The sequence below is a fragment of the Euprymna scolopes genome, chromosome 23 (assembly GCF_053919585.1).
Source record: "Euprymna scolopes isolate OS-2025 chromosome 23, ASM5391958v1, whole genome shotgun sequence".
NCBI lineage: Eukaryota > Metazoa > Mollusca > Cephalopoda > Sepiida > Sepiolidae > Euprymna > Euprymna scolopes.
Genome location: NC_136504.1, coordinates 46028689 through 46043942, shown reverse-complemented (window position 1 = coordinate 46043942; position 15254 = coordinate 46028689). Strand labels below are relative to the sequence as shown.

The 15254-nt window shown below is 37.3% G+C and overlaps 1 protein-coding gene across 6 annotated transcripts in view; it reads left to right on the top strand.

Moving 5' to 3' along the window:
* LOC145245870 (ribonuclease P protein subunit p30-like) overlaps positions 1-15254 on the top strand; it is a 162295-nt gene that overhangs the window by 54707 nt on the left and 92334 nt on the right. For 3 of the 6 annotated variants that reach the window (XM_080107583.1, XM_080107585.1, XM_080107581.1), the window contains exon 3: positions 10611-10688. In XM_080107583.1, coding sequence (XP_079963709.1) covers positions 10611-10688 — 78 coding nt within the window. The remainder of the gene's footprint in view (positions 1-10610; positions 10689-15254) is intronic. The other 3 variants (XM_080107584.1, XM_080107586.1, XM_080107582.1) reach the window with 1 other exon arrangement.

Genomic DNA, 15254 nt, shown 5'->3' with positions numbered 1-15254 from the left:
TAAATCAGTACGAATTAATAAAATTATGAAAAATGGTCCATTAAAATAATAATGGAAAGTACAGATATTTTAGATTCTCACTGTATATGAACTGTTTAATCAAAATCAGTGGTAGCAGTTCTAGCTGTTTCCATTTGTTGTTCAATTCTTCCTCTACTTTTTCCCTCTTCTACCAATAAGTATTAAAGTAAATTCCAGTTTTATGTCATATTTCTTTTTTTCACTTCACTTCTTTGAGTATTGTCATGTTAAGAACAGCGTTCGGAATAGTCATCCCTCCTCCCCAACATCCCCATGTGAAGGATGGCTGTCAGAGTAGACATCCGCTTTTTCTCCCAAAATTTAACCATAATAATTGTCAGCATCCCGACTCACAAATGCGATAAAAATGAAATTGTGGGTTTCAGTGTTGGTAGGAGAGAAGTAGAATTGTTTATCGTGTGTGCATACAAACCTGGCAACCAGTGATCTATAAAAGTACTTGTCTCCACAAAATTAGAATGGGATTTTCTTAATCAGCATAGATGAAAACCATTTAAAAATTGTTGTAAAAAAAAATGTGGAGGTGGACCTAAAGTAAAAATTTCCCCTCTCCCAGCGTTTTTTCCCCCCTATGGGAGAAGTGTATTTTCCCTGCATCTACAACAGACCTAATGTCTGTTTGTCCTCTGCCATTAACTAATTATTCTTTTTATTATTATTGATGTTCAACAATATGTAACTACTTAAATTATACGAAAGTGAGTTTTATTTTGGCAAAACTTCCAAAATAAACTCAAGTTTTATAAACTTGAAAGAAAAATTACACATACACACACACACACACACACACACACACACACACACACACACACAAAACTTGTATTTAGAAAAAAAAATCGTCATGTAAAAATAAAGAACTTGTGTGTTTTGGACGAAGGCATTTAACAGATTCTACTGATGTTGTTATTGAGATACAAATTGCAAATTTTAAAACAAGGTCACTTGTACAATTGAATTTGCAAAAAAAAAAAAAAAAAATCTCTTGGCTGATAAGCCAAAACAAACAATAGAGAAATGTTTTAAAAAAAAAAAAAAATGACTGCATCCAAAAATAACTAAAAGTAGCAAGTAGCCATCGACTCTTCTACCTACCTGAAATAGTTTTTCATTGCAGTTTATTTAAATGCTTCTATTAAGTTTGAAAAACAATAACCGTTATTTATGTTTTTAACGGAGACATGGAACCGTTCTCTAAGGAAATATAAAGAATTATTTATTTGGTAAATCACCGATTTTGCAGATAAATTATGCTAAATATTTTTCTTAATTTGATTGTTGGATTCTCATATTTTTGTTGTGATTGTGGCGGAAACCGTGAACTGTTTTCTGTAACAAACTGTAATGAATTATTTTCATTTGTAAATCATTGAGTTTTTGGATAATAAATGATTCTAAACATTTGAATGATTTGCATTGTTGGATACTCTGTTTTATTTTTTTAAACTTAATGTATTGAATTCGATTCTGTCAGTATTTTCATTTTTGTCTCACTGTTATAATTCTTAACAAAGTATTTTTTTTTTTTTTTTTTTTTTTTTTTTGCTAATAGTGTTGCAATATATGGAAGTTGCAGGCCACACATGGCAAAGAATGTGATAAGTAGAACTAAGCTGTAAAAGTTTTTGTTTTCGGAGGGTACAAGTGGGGATGTATAAACTTGAATTCGGGTGTGTTGGAAGCAAAAAGCGCATTTAAATTTTGGTATAAATAAGTAGTAATCTTGAGGAACTCTGTGTACAAGACAATTGCCGTAAAGTAGTAGCAGTACTGAGATAAAAAGGTTGTTTATGTATATGACTAAGAAATCTGTGGGGTAGTTTGTGTGATGCAGAAATGGAAACTGGAAACAAACGTAAGGTTATGTATACAACCAAGAAGTCGGTGGCATAGTTGGAGTGATGCAGAAATGTAATAATAAACAAATATATTAGGTACTGTCCTAGACGTAGTAGTACATTAATGTCTAATTACATGTAATAATGTATTTGGCAGTTTATGTAAGAGAAGTTGTTTTTTGTATCTGAAGCAATGGCGGACTCAAAAATGTTTGGTAGTGATGCCATGTATGTTATATTTTTAGTAACCAGTCATTTATGAAATGGGGATAATTGTATTTCAAAATATGAGAATAATGAGTTCAGCCAATCGGATTGATCAGAATTATGCTGGGGAGACTACATTATTTATGTAATGAAAAATGGAAAGATTATACAGTATGTCTATGTAATAACCAGTCAAATAATGGGGATGTAATAACCAGTTGTAGTTGGCGCAAGCACAGTAGTGTAGGAAATGTAGAATTTGCCCCAGTGTCAACTGGTAGTGGTAAGAGCACTAACTAATGAGAGAAAAATAGGAACACCTTCCTCTATAGATGTGGCGATTGTGATGGTAGTGCTTATCGAATGTAATGTAGCATTTTATTATTGCGAGTGAATGGAGTAGGAATGGTGGCCGTAGGCTACATTAGATAGTGGCTATTAGGTTAGATGTATTGAATTTGTTGGTGGCATCTGTTGTTGAAAACCTACGCTACTTTGGTCGAGAGGGGAATTTCTGAAATCATTTTATTATATAGTAGACTACCCTGGGTGCCCGGCATTGCCTGGGGGTGTTTGTTGAGACAAAAAAAAGTGGTAGTAGGCAGGCAGGCTCGAACCCATACAGTGAAGGAAGAAAAATATGTGAAAAAAAGTGACGTTTGTGCCGTTGCGTCCATTGCTAAACTGGAAGTGGCAAAGTTTTAAGGCTAGTCAGTCGAAAAGAGAGGCTGACTTTAGAAAATATCTGCGAAAAAAAGCGACACCTCCCTCCTTGAAGGAAAGTGCCCAGTTAAGGGTGAAGGAATTAATGTTTTTAAACTATTTTGTCGTCTGAAGGGTCAAGCTTCAAAACCATACCAATCTCATGAAAATCAATCACCTGTTGAAAGTTTTAGGTAGACATACATACATACATTTAAACAGACAGATTAGATTCATATTATAGATAACAAGATTTTGTTTTTAATTCAAGTAAAATAGCTACAAAAATAAACAATAAGAATGTATGAGATTGGGATTACTTACAGTGAAATAGGTGCTTTTCTGACATTTTTCTTTCAGAATCGATACATTACATTCTTAACATTTTATCAGCATTTTATATTTTCACCGGGCGACTCTGGAGCATGGGTTCTGCTAGTTGATTAAGTTAATTAAGAAAAGTTTTTTAGGCCAGTGAAATTACTATACCCTCTCTTCCTTCAAGGATGGAGTACATCTTAAAAAATGAACGTAGTGTAAAGCCTGTTGAGTGAAAATTAAAAACAAAATAGTGTTCTCATTAGAGCCATAGTTGAGTAAAAGTCGAAAATTAAACAAGATATTGGTAGAAAGTTACATTTTAGCATGATTGATGACATTTATTGGATGTAGTCTAATTTTTTTCGCAATTATCAAATAAAGGCCGTATAAAGCCTGTTGAGTTAAAACAACAAAATGGTCTCATTAGAAAACAACTAGTTTTCTAATGAGACCATTTTGTTGTTTTAACTCAACAGGCTTTATACGGCCTTTATTTTTAAGTAAAAAAAAACACTTGAAGATAAATTAAAACACAAAAAAATTATCCAGGTAGTTAAGAGTAACTTAGTTTGCCTTTGGTAACACTTATTTGCTGCATATTTAGTTTGTTGCTTTGTTAGCTACTCTGACAAATTACTTAGGCCCACTCATCGTATGGATCTGTTGATTCTCTTTAGTCTAATCTACTTGGGTCACCAACTAAAATTGTCACCAAAAAACTCTCCCAAGCATTAGAAGAAAAATGGTCGTTTTTCCTTTTTGTTTGATCATGCAAGTTTGTTGGTGAAATGCTTTTGCTTGTTTGTTTTTCTTTTCTTTTTTTTTTTTCTTTTTTTTTTTGTTTTGTTTCATTTCATGTGACAACATCATCAGGTCTTGTTTATGTTCTGTGTTTATTCACTTTTCTATAAACTTTGCGTTTCTTTTTTCTTTTTTTTCCTTTGTGACATTTCTGTTTTGAGTAATCTTCACTCAACTATGCTCTCGTCTTTCGTCCTTTCCCGAATTGGTTTGACATTCCTGATGCTTTTGCAAATGTCACCAACTGATAATTTTGGTTATTTTCCTTTTTACAATTTTTTTTTTTTTTTTTAAGATGCATTTTTGAGCAGCTTTGTTGATAAATCGGCAATGCTTTGATTTAAAATGGCATTTGCATCACTGAACACACATTGAATGGAAGCATCTTACTTTAGATGCTTGCATGCATCTATTGAAGAGGCTCTGTTGTTTGTTCTGTGGGGCTAAAGTCTGAAATGTTTTTTTAATCTGCCTGTCAGGTTATAGTCTTCAATGGTTTTTTTGATCGGTCTGTCAGGCTAAAGGCTGAAATGATTTTTTTGATCCGTCTGTTAAGCAAAAGTTTGAAATTATTATTTTATCAGCCTGTCAGGCTAAAGTTTTAAATGGGTTTTTTGATTAGCCTGTAAGAGGTTTTTGATTGACCTATCATGCTAAAGTCTGAAATTAATTTTTTTGATCAGCCTGTCAGGCTAACGTTTGGAATAATTTTTTTGATTAACCTGTCAGGCTAAAGTCTGAAATGGTACTTTGCTCAGTCTGTCAGGCTAACGTCTGAAATGGTGTTTTTTGCGGAAATGTGTACATTATGAATAAAAAATACCTATTGTTTGTTTTTCTTGTTTTCTATTTTCTGAGGCAAGATAATTTATCATCTGATCATGGGCAGATGTCATTGGTATTGCTGTTGATATATAGGAGAATAATTGCTTAAATAAACACAAGGCCAAACGACATTTATTTTAACAAAACAACAAAGGGTTTATTTAGAAAAGGCGAGATTGTATCTCAGACTGGAAAGAAAGTATAAATGTCTGTCTTAAAGTGTCATCTGCCATCAGACTGCAGTCCTCAACAAGTAGCAGTGGGAGGAGTGAGTGAGAGAGGTCTGTATAGGTTGCTTGCTGGCATCCCTCTCGCGATAGCAGCTGAGATCCCAAAGGGCTAAAAATAATTCTTAAGGGGACAGCTCAAATCCATGCGCCTTGCCAACCGATTGGTCAGTGTGGCCGCATCACTTTGGCACAGGGCATTGAACCACTTATAATAGTTTGTTAACTTCCTACAGATATACTTTTTATCAACATTAAGGATGTAGTAGTTCCTTCTTCTGCATACATACAACCTATTAAAAAAAAAAAAAAAAAAAAATGTGAGGTCAATTTTATTAACAATATTTTCTCTGGACTAACAATGCCTTTCCTGCCTTCTTACCATGTCACAGCTGAAAATGATATTTGATTTAACGTTGTGCACCCCGGTTTTCTGGATGATGAGTATATTTGAATGAGGGTCAGGATTCATTCTTGACTGATTATGTGTCACAGATGTAAAGCTTTCTTTGATAAATTTGATCTACATCCACCCCCTTGATGTTATGCTAATCGCTTTCCACATCAAGCAAGAGATCTGGATACAGCGCGGTTCTTTTCAGAAAGCGAACCCATTGGCCTCTACTGTGATGGAAAATGTTTGATTATGATTAACCATCTTTTTCAAAGGTGATTAATGTTGATTTGGATGCTGGTTGTGTTAGCACATTTTCTGCTAGCAATTTGGTCAGATCTCTTCTTTTTTTTTTATACAAGGCTGTTACCACTTATCAAGTGTAACATTACCCAACACGTATGTAGCCTCAGTCGCAAAGGAGACCAAGAATAGAAAAGAACTTCAACTCGTTTTTTCTTTTGTAACAGCAACATCTACTTCCTAATTGTATGCGACTTGGTATTTGTGTATAGCTGTCCACGCTAAGTTACACAAGGCCTGAAGGCTACTCAAGGATAAGGTTTCAGTGTAAGTGAGACAATAGCATCCTGATTAGTAATCATAGAAATTGGATAGAATTTTATTATTTAAGTGGACTGTTCAACAAGAATTTGTTTACATTGGATTTGAGGATGACTTGTTTGTAGTCAGCTATAAAGTGGGCCCCATGGTACAGTTCTACAGGTAGGCAGTTCTAGGAAAGAAACTTTGTTCATGGAATTTTTGTTTAGATTTAGGTACAGACTGCAATTGAATAAGATGCAGAAATTCGAAGAATGAATTAATATTTCTTGCAGACACATTTCTTTTTACCCTGTGGCAGTGAAGAGTTCTGAAGTTATGTTGGAAAGTCAAATTTTATCACTGCATTTATTGGAGAAAACAATGCATTATTTCTATGAATCTAGTGATTCCTTCCATTCTCTTCCAATAGTTTTTGACCTTGATTCATGAGAATGTTCAGTTGAATTTTTTGTTGTTGTTCCTGAATGATACTATTAGCATAGTATTTGCCTATATATATAATGTGTGTGTTTATTTTTGAAATATTGTTAATTTCAATGTATACTGTTTCTATTTAACGAGTTGAGACTTATGATAAAGAGATGGCTGACCTGTAACAAGGTGGGCATAGAATTTCTTTTCTCCAAACAAACGCACCAGGTTTATCATGTACAAAATTAACTTTTTATTGGTAACATTGGATGGAAATCACATCTGACGAGTTGATGAGAAAATTTTTATGAAGACATAAAACATAAAATTGTCATTCCATTAACGAAACGCCTGTAATGAAGAGATCCAAGATGAAATAAACAAGTTATATAAAAGAAAAAAATCTAAGTCTTTGGAATTTCAACAAAATGTTGTACTACTACTATATATATATATATAAATTACCAGTTCTTCTAATTTTCAAGCATTTATTTTGGTGATTTTTTTTTTTTTTTTTTTTTTTTTTTTATATATATTTTTATCAAAATAGATCAATTGAAATTGAAAAATCTTTTTTTCATATTCACGTTGACAAATTCTTTTTATTACCTTAAATGTTTTTTTTCTGTTTTTGTAGCGTTTAACATTTTTTAAATTTTGGATTTTTTTCTTTTTGTTTCTCTCTCGTGTTTCATTTTACTTCAGTTGAAGTTCTTCTCAGAAATCAAGCGGCTCCATTCCTGCATCTAACACACATGATCTCTTTATGAGATACAGAGGTATTCGAATATCCCATTAAAGTTCTCATTTACCTCTCAAACACTGAGTTAGTAAAGAAGTTGAGGAAATAATTTTGCTCTTCCCAATCAACCATTAAATATGTTATAGTATATTATTCTTGTAGTTTCTTGGTTTAAATTCCAGGACGCGAATTCATCTAGTCTGATGGAGTATCCAGCTTAGTGATATTACTATTGGCAACGTCACTTGACCATTTAAATATGTTATAGTATACCTTTCTTGTCGTATCTGCATTCCAGGACAAGAATTTATTTAGTCTGGAGTATCCAGCTTCGTGCTGTTACTTGAGATAACATCACTTGCAGAAGGTACACGATATAAAGGAGATTGTAATGGACTGTGGATACTATGTGATTTTGAATATTTAGTCAGGGTTGACTTGCAGAGAAAGAATCATGTACAATTGTCTTGAAAAACCCATGTACAGAAAGACCTTAGACACTTAAGGACAGTGTCTAGTAAGCATTGACGTTTCTCATAACAACTAGCCTGGGTGCCTTGCATTGCCTGGGTGTTTGGAGGTGTGTTGAGCAAAAGAAAAAAAAAAGTGGTAGTAGGCAGGCAGGCTCAAACCCATACATCGAACAAGGAAAAGAACATGAAAAAAGAGTGACGTCTTTGCCGTTGCATCCATCGCCAAACCGGAAGTGGTGAAGGTTTAAATTAAGGCTAGTCAATTGACTTTCAAAAATATCAGCGAAAAAAGCAACCCCCTCCTTGTAGAAAAGTACCCAGTTGAAGTTTGAGGGATTTGTTTTTAGCCAATTTTTCAATATTTGTTGTCCGAAGGGTCGAGCTTCAAAATGATACCAATCTCGTGAAAATCTGTCACCTCTGACGAAAGTTTTAGACAGACATATAAACATACATACATACATTTAAACAGACAGGTGAGATTTATATTATAGATTAAGATTTATTGAAATTGAAAGAAAAATATTTTGGTAATATTCTGCATTGGATACGTTATTTTTATGATGTTCGATTTTAGTCTGACAGGCCCACAGAAAACGTTTAGTGGCTTTGCTTGAATTTAACACGCTATTACAAGAATGGCTCTACACTCGGTGTTGTGATATCTTTGGCATACTGAAAAATGCCAGAATTGCTTTATAAAATATATGGAATCTCTTTAAATTCTTCAGTGATCACTAGGCCTATGACAACAGCATATTCTTTTCATTATTTTGACTCTCGAGTATATATCCGACACAGTTAATCAACTGAGAACCATGTCACTCTATATAAAAGCATATAAGATATCAATGGATACACACTTGAGTCAAAACAATGAAAAGAATATGCTCTTGTCCTAGCCCCAGTGATAACTTCCAGTCTCGTCGCTACCATAACTACATTTTCCTATTACAAGAATCGCTCTACACTTTTAATAGATGCATATGATCAATTATACATGGATTAATTTATAAAGTTTTTTTTTGTTTGTTTTTTGACTCTGTGTAGGTTTGAAACCTCTCTTAAACTTTTGCAGTGTCTTGATATACAAGGGACATTCAACAAGTAATGGTCCTGCCTCACTTCTCATAGCAGTAGAGCAGCAAAACTTGGCACAGTTATTAGTCATGATGGATATAGAAACAACTAAGATTTATGTATTCTTCCTATAGTTCAATGCAGCTCTGGAGACCGTTTTTATAGAACACCTTAGGTTGGCCCTCCAACTACAGTATAACTTAGGAAATCAAAGCTACATCATCTGGAAAATTCTAGTCTCAACATAAAATGCAGTGCATATTTAGAATTATGTTTATTTAAAAAAATTTTAAAAATACAAAAGAAATCTTTATCGACACTTTCCTTTCAAAAACGTCTTAATGGTTAAGAGGTGAAAGTCAGAGGGTGCAAGGTCAGGAGAGTAGGGAAGATGGGGTAAGTTCTCATAGCCGCACAGGGCTCTATGGACAAAACTGTCTTTTAGTTGACCTTTGACAACTACATATTTTCATTTACTAGCCAAACCTACATGATTTTTGGAATATGACTTTGTTTTCTGACGAGTACGTACATAAATTTTTTTCTTTAAATAAGTATGATTATAAATATGCACTGCATTTTATGTTGAGACTTTAATTTTTTCAGATGTATTTTTTTAGAGTATGTTGTTCTAAACTTTTGTTTAAATAATTTAACTTTGCTCATTTTATCAAAAAAGATAAATGTTGAAAAGACATTTTTCAATCAGTAATGAGCTTTGGAAGATTGTTAAAAAAAAAAAAAAAAAAAAAAAAAAACACAATCGCCAAAAGATGTGTTTTATTTCTATTCGCCATTTTAAAAAATCACTGGCAATGTAAAGCCCTGCCACACAAACATGGTGACTTGCACATTGTGGACCGGAGTATTGCCTTGCAGGAGGAGGATACCTTTTGTTTAATCTTGTACCGTCTCTTGATTCTAATAGTTTCTCCTAGTTTCCTTAAAAGGGAAACAATGGGCTCCTGTAATTGTGCTACCATTTTACTACGAAATCTGTCATCACTATTCCATTCTTGAGCATGACCTTGTTTGCGAAGAGCTGCACCCTTGCCTTCTTTGTAGGTGCAGAGTCCAAGTTCTTCCACTGTATTGACTGGGATTTGATCTCTGTATCATATGAACCTTTAGCACTTGTATCCCTTAAACATAAATTCCTTTGACCAACCCGACAAGCAGTGGGGCAGATGACTGAAAGTCTTTCACTTGGTGATACAAGCACCAAAATTAAAATTTGTCAGGCTTGCTTCTGCAGCCATCTTGAAAACTGGCAGCCATCTTGAATTTTCTGATGGCTAACATTCTTTTCTTACAATGTATGTTCTGAACATCATTTGTGCCAATTTTGGTGCTTGTATCACTAAGTGAAAGATTCTTATGGAATATTGAGATAACCTGCTCCATTAAAGCAAACTTTAGCCTGACAAACCGATGAATAACATCAAGTTTCAATCTTGTCCCACGTGGAACTTCATGAACATATATAGTCAACTGCTAGTTCCTGTGTGTATTCCTATGTGATTCTGCCAGACTGAAGAAACACCATTTGCAAACAAATTCATATCCTGACAAATGACTGCAGACAAAATGTTTATTCACTTGGATTGTTTATTTTAAATCTCTGACCAAGTAATTATTAAATCCTTTTGCTTCTAAATCTTCATGTTCACAACCCTAATTTCTTCTCTCACTACTTCTCTCGCTCACTCTCCCTTTGTACCATGTGATGTCGCATCTGTTTCTAGCATACACCAAGTCAAGGTGATATCTGAGTGCATAAATTGATCTGAACCAAATTTCCTGTTCTTACTATTTAACATTATAAATGCACTCGAACACACTGTCGAAAGCCAAGTATAAATTTATTTTTTTTTATTAATAACAAATGCATATTATAATTCTTATTCTAGCAGCGAAAAATGATTATCACACCGCAACAAATCATTTTCATTGTTTATAATTATTTCTCTTCTATTTATTCAGCAGAAACCGTTAACAGCACCTCAGGAAATTCTTCTGCCAGAAGAGAAATTAAAAATACAATATCATGGAACAATTATGGTAAGTCGTTCATCTTCTAATAACTGGTGCAATCTGCCAGCCAGTCTGAAGATACTGGCTTCCTAATCCAAAATGTATCAAACATTGACGTTTTTGGGTTTTTTTTTTTTTCTTTTTTTTTTTTTTTCTTTTTTTTTTTTTCTTTTTTTTTTTTCTTTTTTTTTTTCGTTTTTTTTTTGGGGGGGGGGGCTTTCCCTTTGTCAAACTCGCTCATATTTTGCAAAGCTAAAAAGAATAATTTTCTGCTACAAAATAGCCAAACTATGAATAAATATTTGAAGAAAGAACTTGTAGTGGGGATGGAGTTAGTGATTAATGACTGGAAATCCAATTCACAGCACAGAAATACTTTCATCAAACCTACACTTGACTTTGTGTCTAACCTCCTGAAAAGGAGATAGAAATAAAGAACTTGTAGCATAATTTTTTTTTTCTTCAAAACAACTAAGTTTGGCATTAAATAACCTGAAAAGGATTAATATACTGTAAAGCAAAACAACTAAATTATATTTTTTAAAAACGGTGCCCAAAACTCAAATCACACATAATATAAAAAAAAAATATATATATATATACATAAAGATGTGTGTGTGTGTGTGTGATTATTAAAATCTGTGAATCTTGTTTCTCTCGCTGCACGCTGGATGATGTCACAAAGGGATGACATTATCCACTTTAACAAATTTAGAAGAAACCTGGAAAATTTATTGTACCTATTTACAATGTCTCCCCACGGAACAGTTAGATACCAGGGTCGTTTATTAACGTGGAGAAAAGGTACAAAAATAAAAATTGTCTCGGTCGTGAAGGACTGCTTCTCCATCGAAAGAGAACAAGAAATGGAAGTGCATCATCTGAAGAACAGATACTACACTTTGATCTTATTTATTTATTTTATTGAAGTCAAAAAATGAATTTACAATATCAAATTATAAAACCAAAAATTAACACAACAAAATTAGGCACAAGGCCCTATAAGAAATTGGGAGGGGGAGGGTACAGGGTCTTTATGACTATCTAACAGAAGGGACTTTGAAGTCTTACTCTTGACTGGCAACATTTACCAAAATACCTCAATCACTCTGTGGCTCTTAATCTAACTAATACCCCAGCGTTCAGTGTAAAAAATAACTTATGTACAATTTGTAAAAAACTTATCTGTGTGTTGTGTGTGCATTTTTTTTTTTTTTTTTTTTTTTTTTTTGTGTGTGTATGTGCATGTGTGAGAAAATAAAGTTCGATTTCATTAGAAAGAGTTTTTGAATTAATTTGGAATAAAATGTTCGTGGAGTGGGACTATACTAATAAAAATGTTCATTTCCAAAAAATAAGGGAAAAAACTACTAATGTATTGTTAGTAAGACCCCCCTGTACTATTCTATGTGGTTAGATTTCCCACTGTTTTCCGGGGAACCGAAAACAAGCAGGGCATCCCTAATGGGTTTGGGGAAATGGCCTTAATAGAGGTGGGAGAAAATAAAGCAACGGATGGAGGGGGTAGGAGGGTGACCTCTGAGTAGGGGAGCGACCGGTGACATCAGAAAATAAACCTGAGGAGCAGAGGGGTTGGGCAGACTCAGAGGTACTCTAATACCAAAAAATAAAATCAGGGACAGGATCTCATTTGTACCACCAGTCAAGAGTTACTTTACTTGAACTTATGCTAACCTAGGCGGGATGGGTTCCATAGGACCCAGCACCGCCCATGCCATGCCTAAGGAGGGAACACGTATTGAAACTTGGCTCCTCGACGGATGCACAAACTAGTGCTGTGCACCCACCTCTTGTCAAATTCCACTCTAGGCAACCTCTTCCAATCGCATCTGATCTTTACTTTAAGCAAATGTTTAAAGTAAACAATCAGATCCCGATCCGGAACAGATGTCCCTTCGCGGACCAACTTGAGGCGCGTGATCCAGATGGTCATGCGCGCTACTGCTAGGATCGCCAGGAAAACCAAACTTTCCTCCCTGGGGAACGGCGGCTCCATGTTGTACACAAAAGTTCCTACGTCGAGATCGAGCAGACACTCGGCATCGATGCGAGCTGTTACCCCCTCGACGTACTTTAAAAGGGCCTGTATCCGGCTGCAACTAAAAAACGCGTGCTCGATAGTTTCGGGCTCGCGTTCGTCACAGCACGGACAGAAGCGCCTGGTATGTTCTTTATACCGGAAAAGTTCGTCGAAGAGGGGCAGCGCATTTCGGACCAGTCGCCAAGTCAGGGAGAATTCCGAGTTATTCAGAATCTCCCGTCCCGGCGCCCAACACCATTGAGAACGGACAACCTTCATCGACCATCCCATCCGCCTACAAAGTGGATCCTTCGCGGTCCCCTCCACTAAATCCCGATACAGTTCCTTCCTTGGCTGATCGAGGACACTGGTCCCCGGCAAAGCTCTAAGAGCGGTCCGGCATTCGGAGAAGAACTTGGACTCCCCCTTCGGTCTACGACGACCTTCTACCGAAGGGTTGGGTTTGAGATTGGGAAACGAGTTCTCAACCACAGGGACCCAAGGAGCGTCTCCTTCAAGCGAACGACCCAGGAAAGCCAATCTCTCGGCGTTTCTGTGACACAAGAGACTGGGCTGACTCAGGCCTCCCTCGCTCGGACGTTGAACACAGACCTCTCTGCAGACATAGTGCTTACCCTCGTTCCACAAAAGTGAATCGAGGCGCCCTTGTAAGCGGGTTAGGCGTTCTGCAGGGAGAGGAAGTACAGACAAACGGTAAAGGATGAGCGGAAAGACGTATGTAGCACACGCCTCCGCCCGACCCTTCAAGGACAATTTCCTTCCAATCCAAGTCTTGACTGACGATTTGACCTTAGACTGTACTTCCGACCAATTCTTTTCCAGCTGAAGTCCCGGTCCAAACCAGACACCGAGAATACGGACCGGTCCATCGGTCCAGCTGAAAATACCTGGAAGCGAGTTTACCCCGGTCCAGGCCCCCAACCGCAGGCCAGCAGACTTGCTACGGTTGAAGATGGCCCCTGTTACTTCTTCGTATCGAGCGAGCGCCTCGACCACCGCTTGAATGTCCGTGAGGCAAGACACGAACACGGTGACGTCATCGGCGAACGCGGAAACCCTGGCTCGTGTGCCTCCAGGGAGAGCTATTCCGCGCAGGACTGGTGTAGTCGCCTCGTCCCTTAAATTGCGAAGGAGGGGTTCCAACGCCAGGACATACAGCAGAGGCGACAGCGGACAACCCTGTCGCACCGACCGAGAGACAGCGAATGACTCCGATAGCTTACCGTTGATCTGCACCGCCACCGTTGGCCTGTCATACAGAACAAAGATCCACTTGCGGAAGTCCGGATTAAATCCGGCGGCCTCTAACACAGATCCTAGGAACCGATGGTCGACCCTATCGAATGCCTTGGACTGATCTAAACTGATCAGCGCGGCTTCGGCGTCGTCTTCTGTCCCCTCTATGATCGAGCGTATCAAATGCAAATTGTCTTGAATTGATCTCCCCTTCACAGCATAAGTCTGGTCTGGTTCGATCAAATCAGTGATGACAACCTGCAAGCGATTCGCAAGAATCTTTGCCAAAATCTTTAACTCTGTGTTTAGCAGAGTCAAGGGCCTAAAATCATCAAAGTTTTCCCTCCCGCCATGCCGTTGACCTTTCCTCAGCAATGTGATCACACCCTTGGTCACCTGTCCAGGGATGGAGCCCTGAGCAAACCAATGGTTGAACATATCCTTCAGAAGAGGGACCAACATGGGCGACAGCCTCAAGTAGAACTCGTAGGGTAAACCATCAAGCCCCGGAGATTTGTTATAGCCGACCTGCTTCAACGCAGTAATGACCTCATGTTCAGTAATAAGACCATCACAGCTAGCCGCTCGAGCCGCCGTGAGGCGGGGCGAGTCAGCCAAATAGCTGCCAAACTCATCAACCCTGAGCCTGGGTAGTTGGGTGAAGCGCACCGATAGATGCTCCCGAAACCCCTCGCAGATCTCCCGAGTCGATACTAAAGCGTGTCCTTCCAGGTTATGTACTTTACGAATGTACCCATCCGAACCGCGCCTTAAAGCAGCCTTACGCTCAACGGCGTCAACATTCACAGCCTCGTTAGAAACTTTGTTTAACCTAGCCCTAACTACTTGACCTTCATACCGCTCGCTAGCCAAGCGGTTGAGATCTTGTTTAGCTAGTGCTAACTCTAGGGGATCCCCCCCTTCCACCGCCCGGGTCAGCTTATCCTCTAAGCGCTTCTTTGCCTCAGCCTTATCTAACGCGAGGCGTTGGCTATACTTGACAGAGAAGCGCCTAATTTTAGCCTTAAGACTAACCCACCACTTACTCCCTGTAACCGCCCCCACTAAAGCCCTCTGAATTAGCTCAGTGACCTTCAACCGGTAGTCCTCCAGCTCCAACAAGGAGATGTTGAACTTCCAGTATCCGGCCAGTTTAGGCCTAGCACTTAAGTTCAAACGGGCCATAACAAGTTTATGGTCCGAGTGTCCTAATAAGTGGAACGTGGGGCAAGATAGGAAGTCTATGTCGCCTCTTCTAACTAACATCCGATCCAAGTAAGTACTCGGATGGGAAG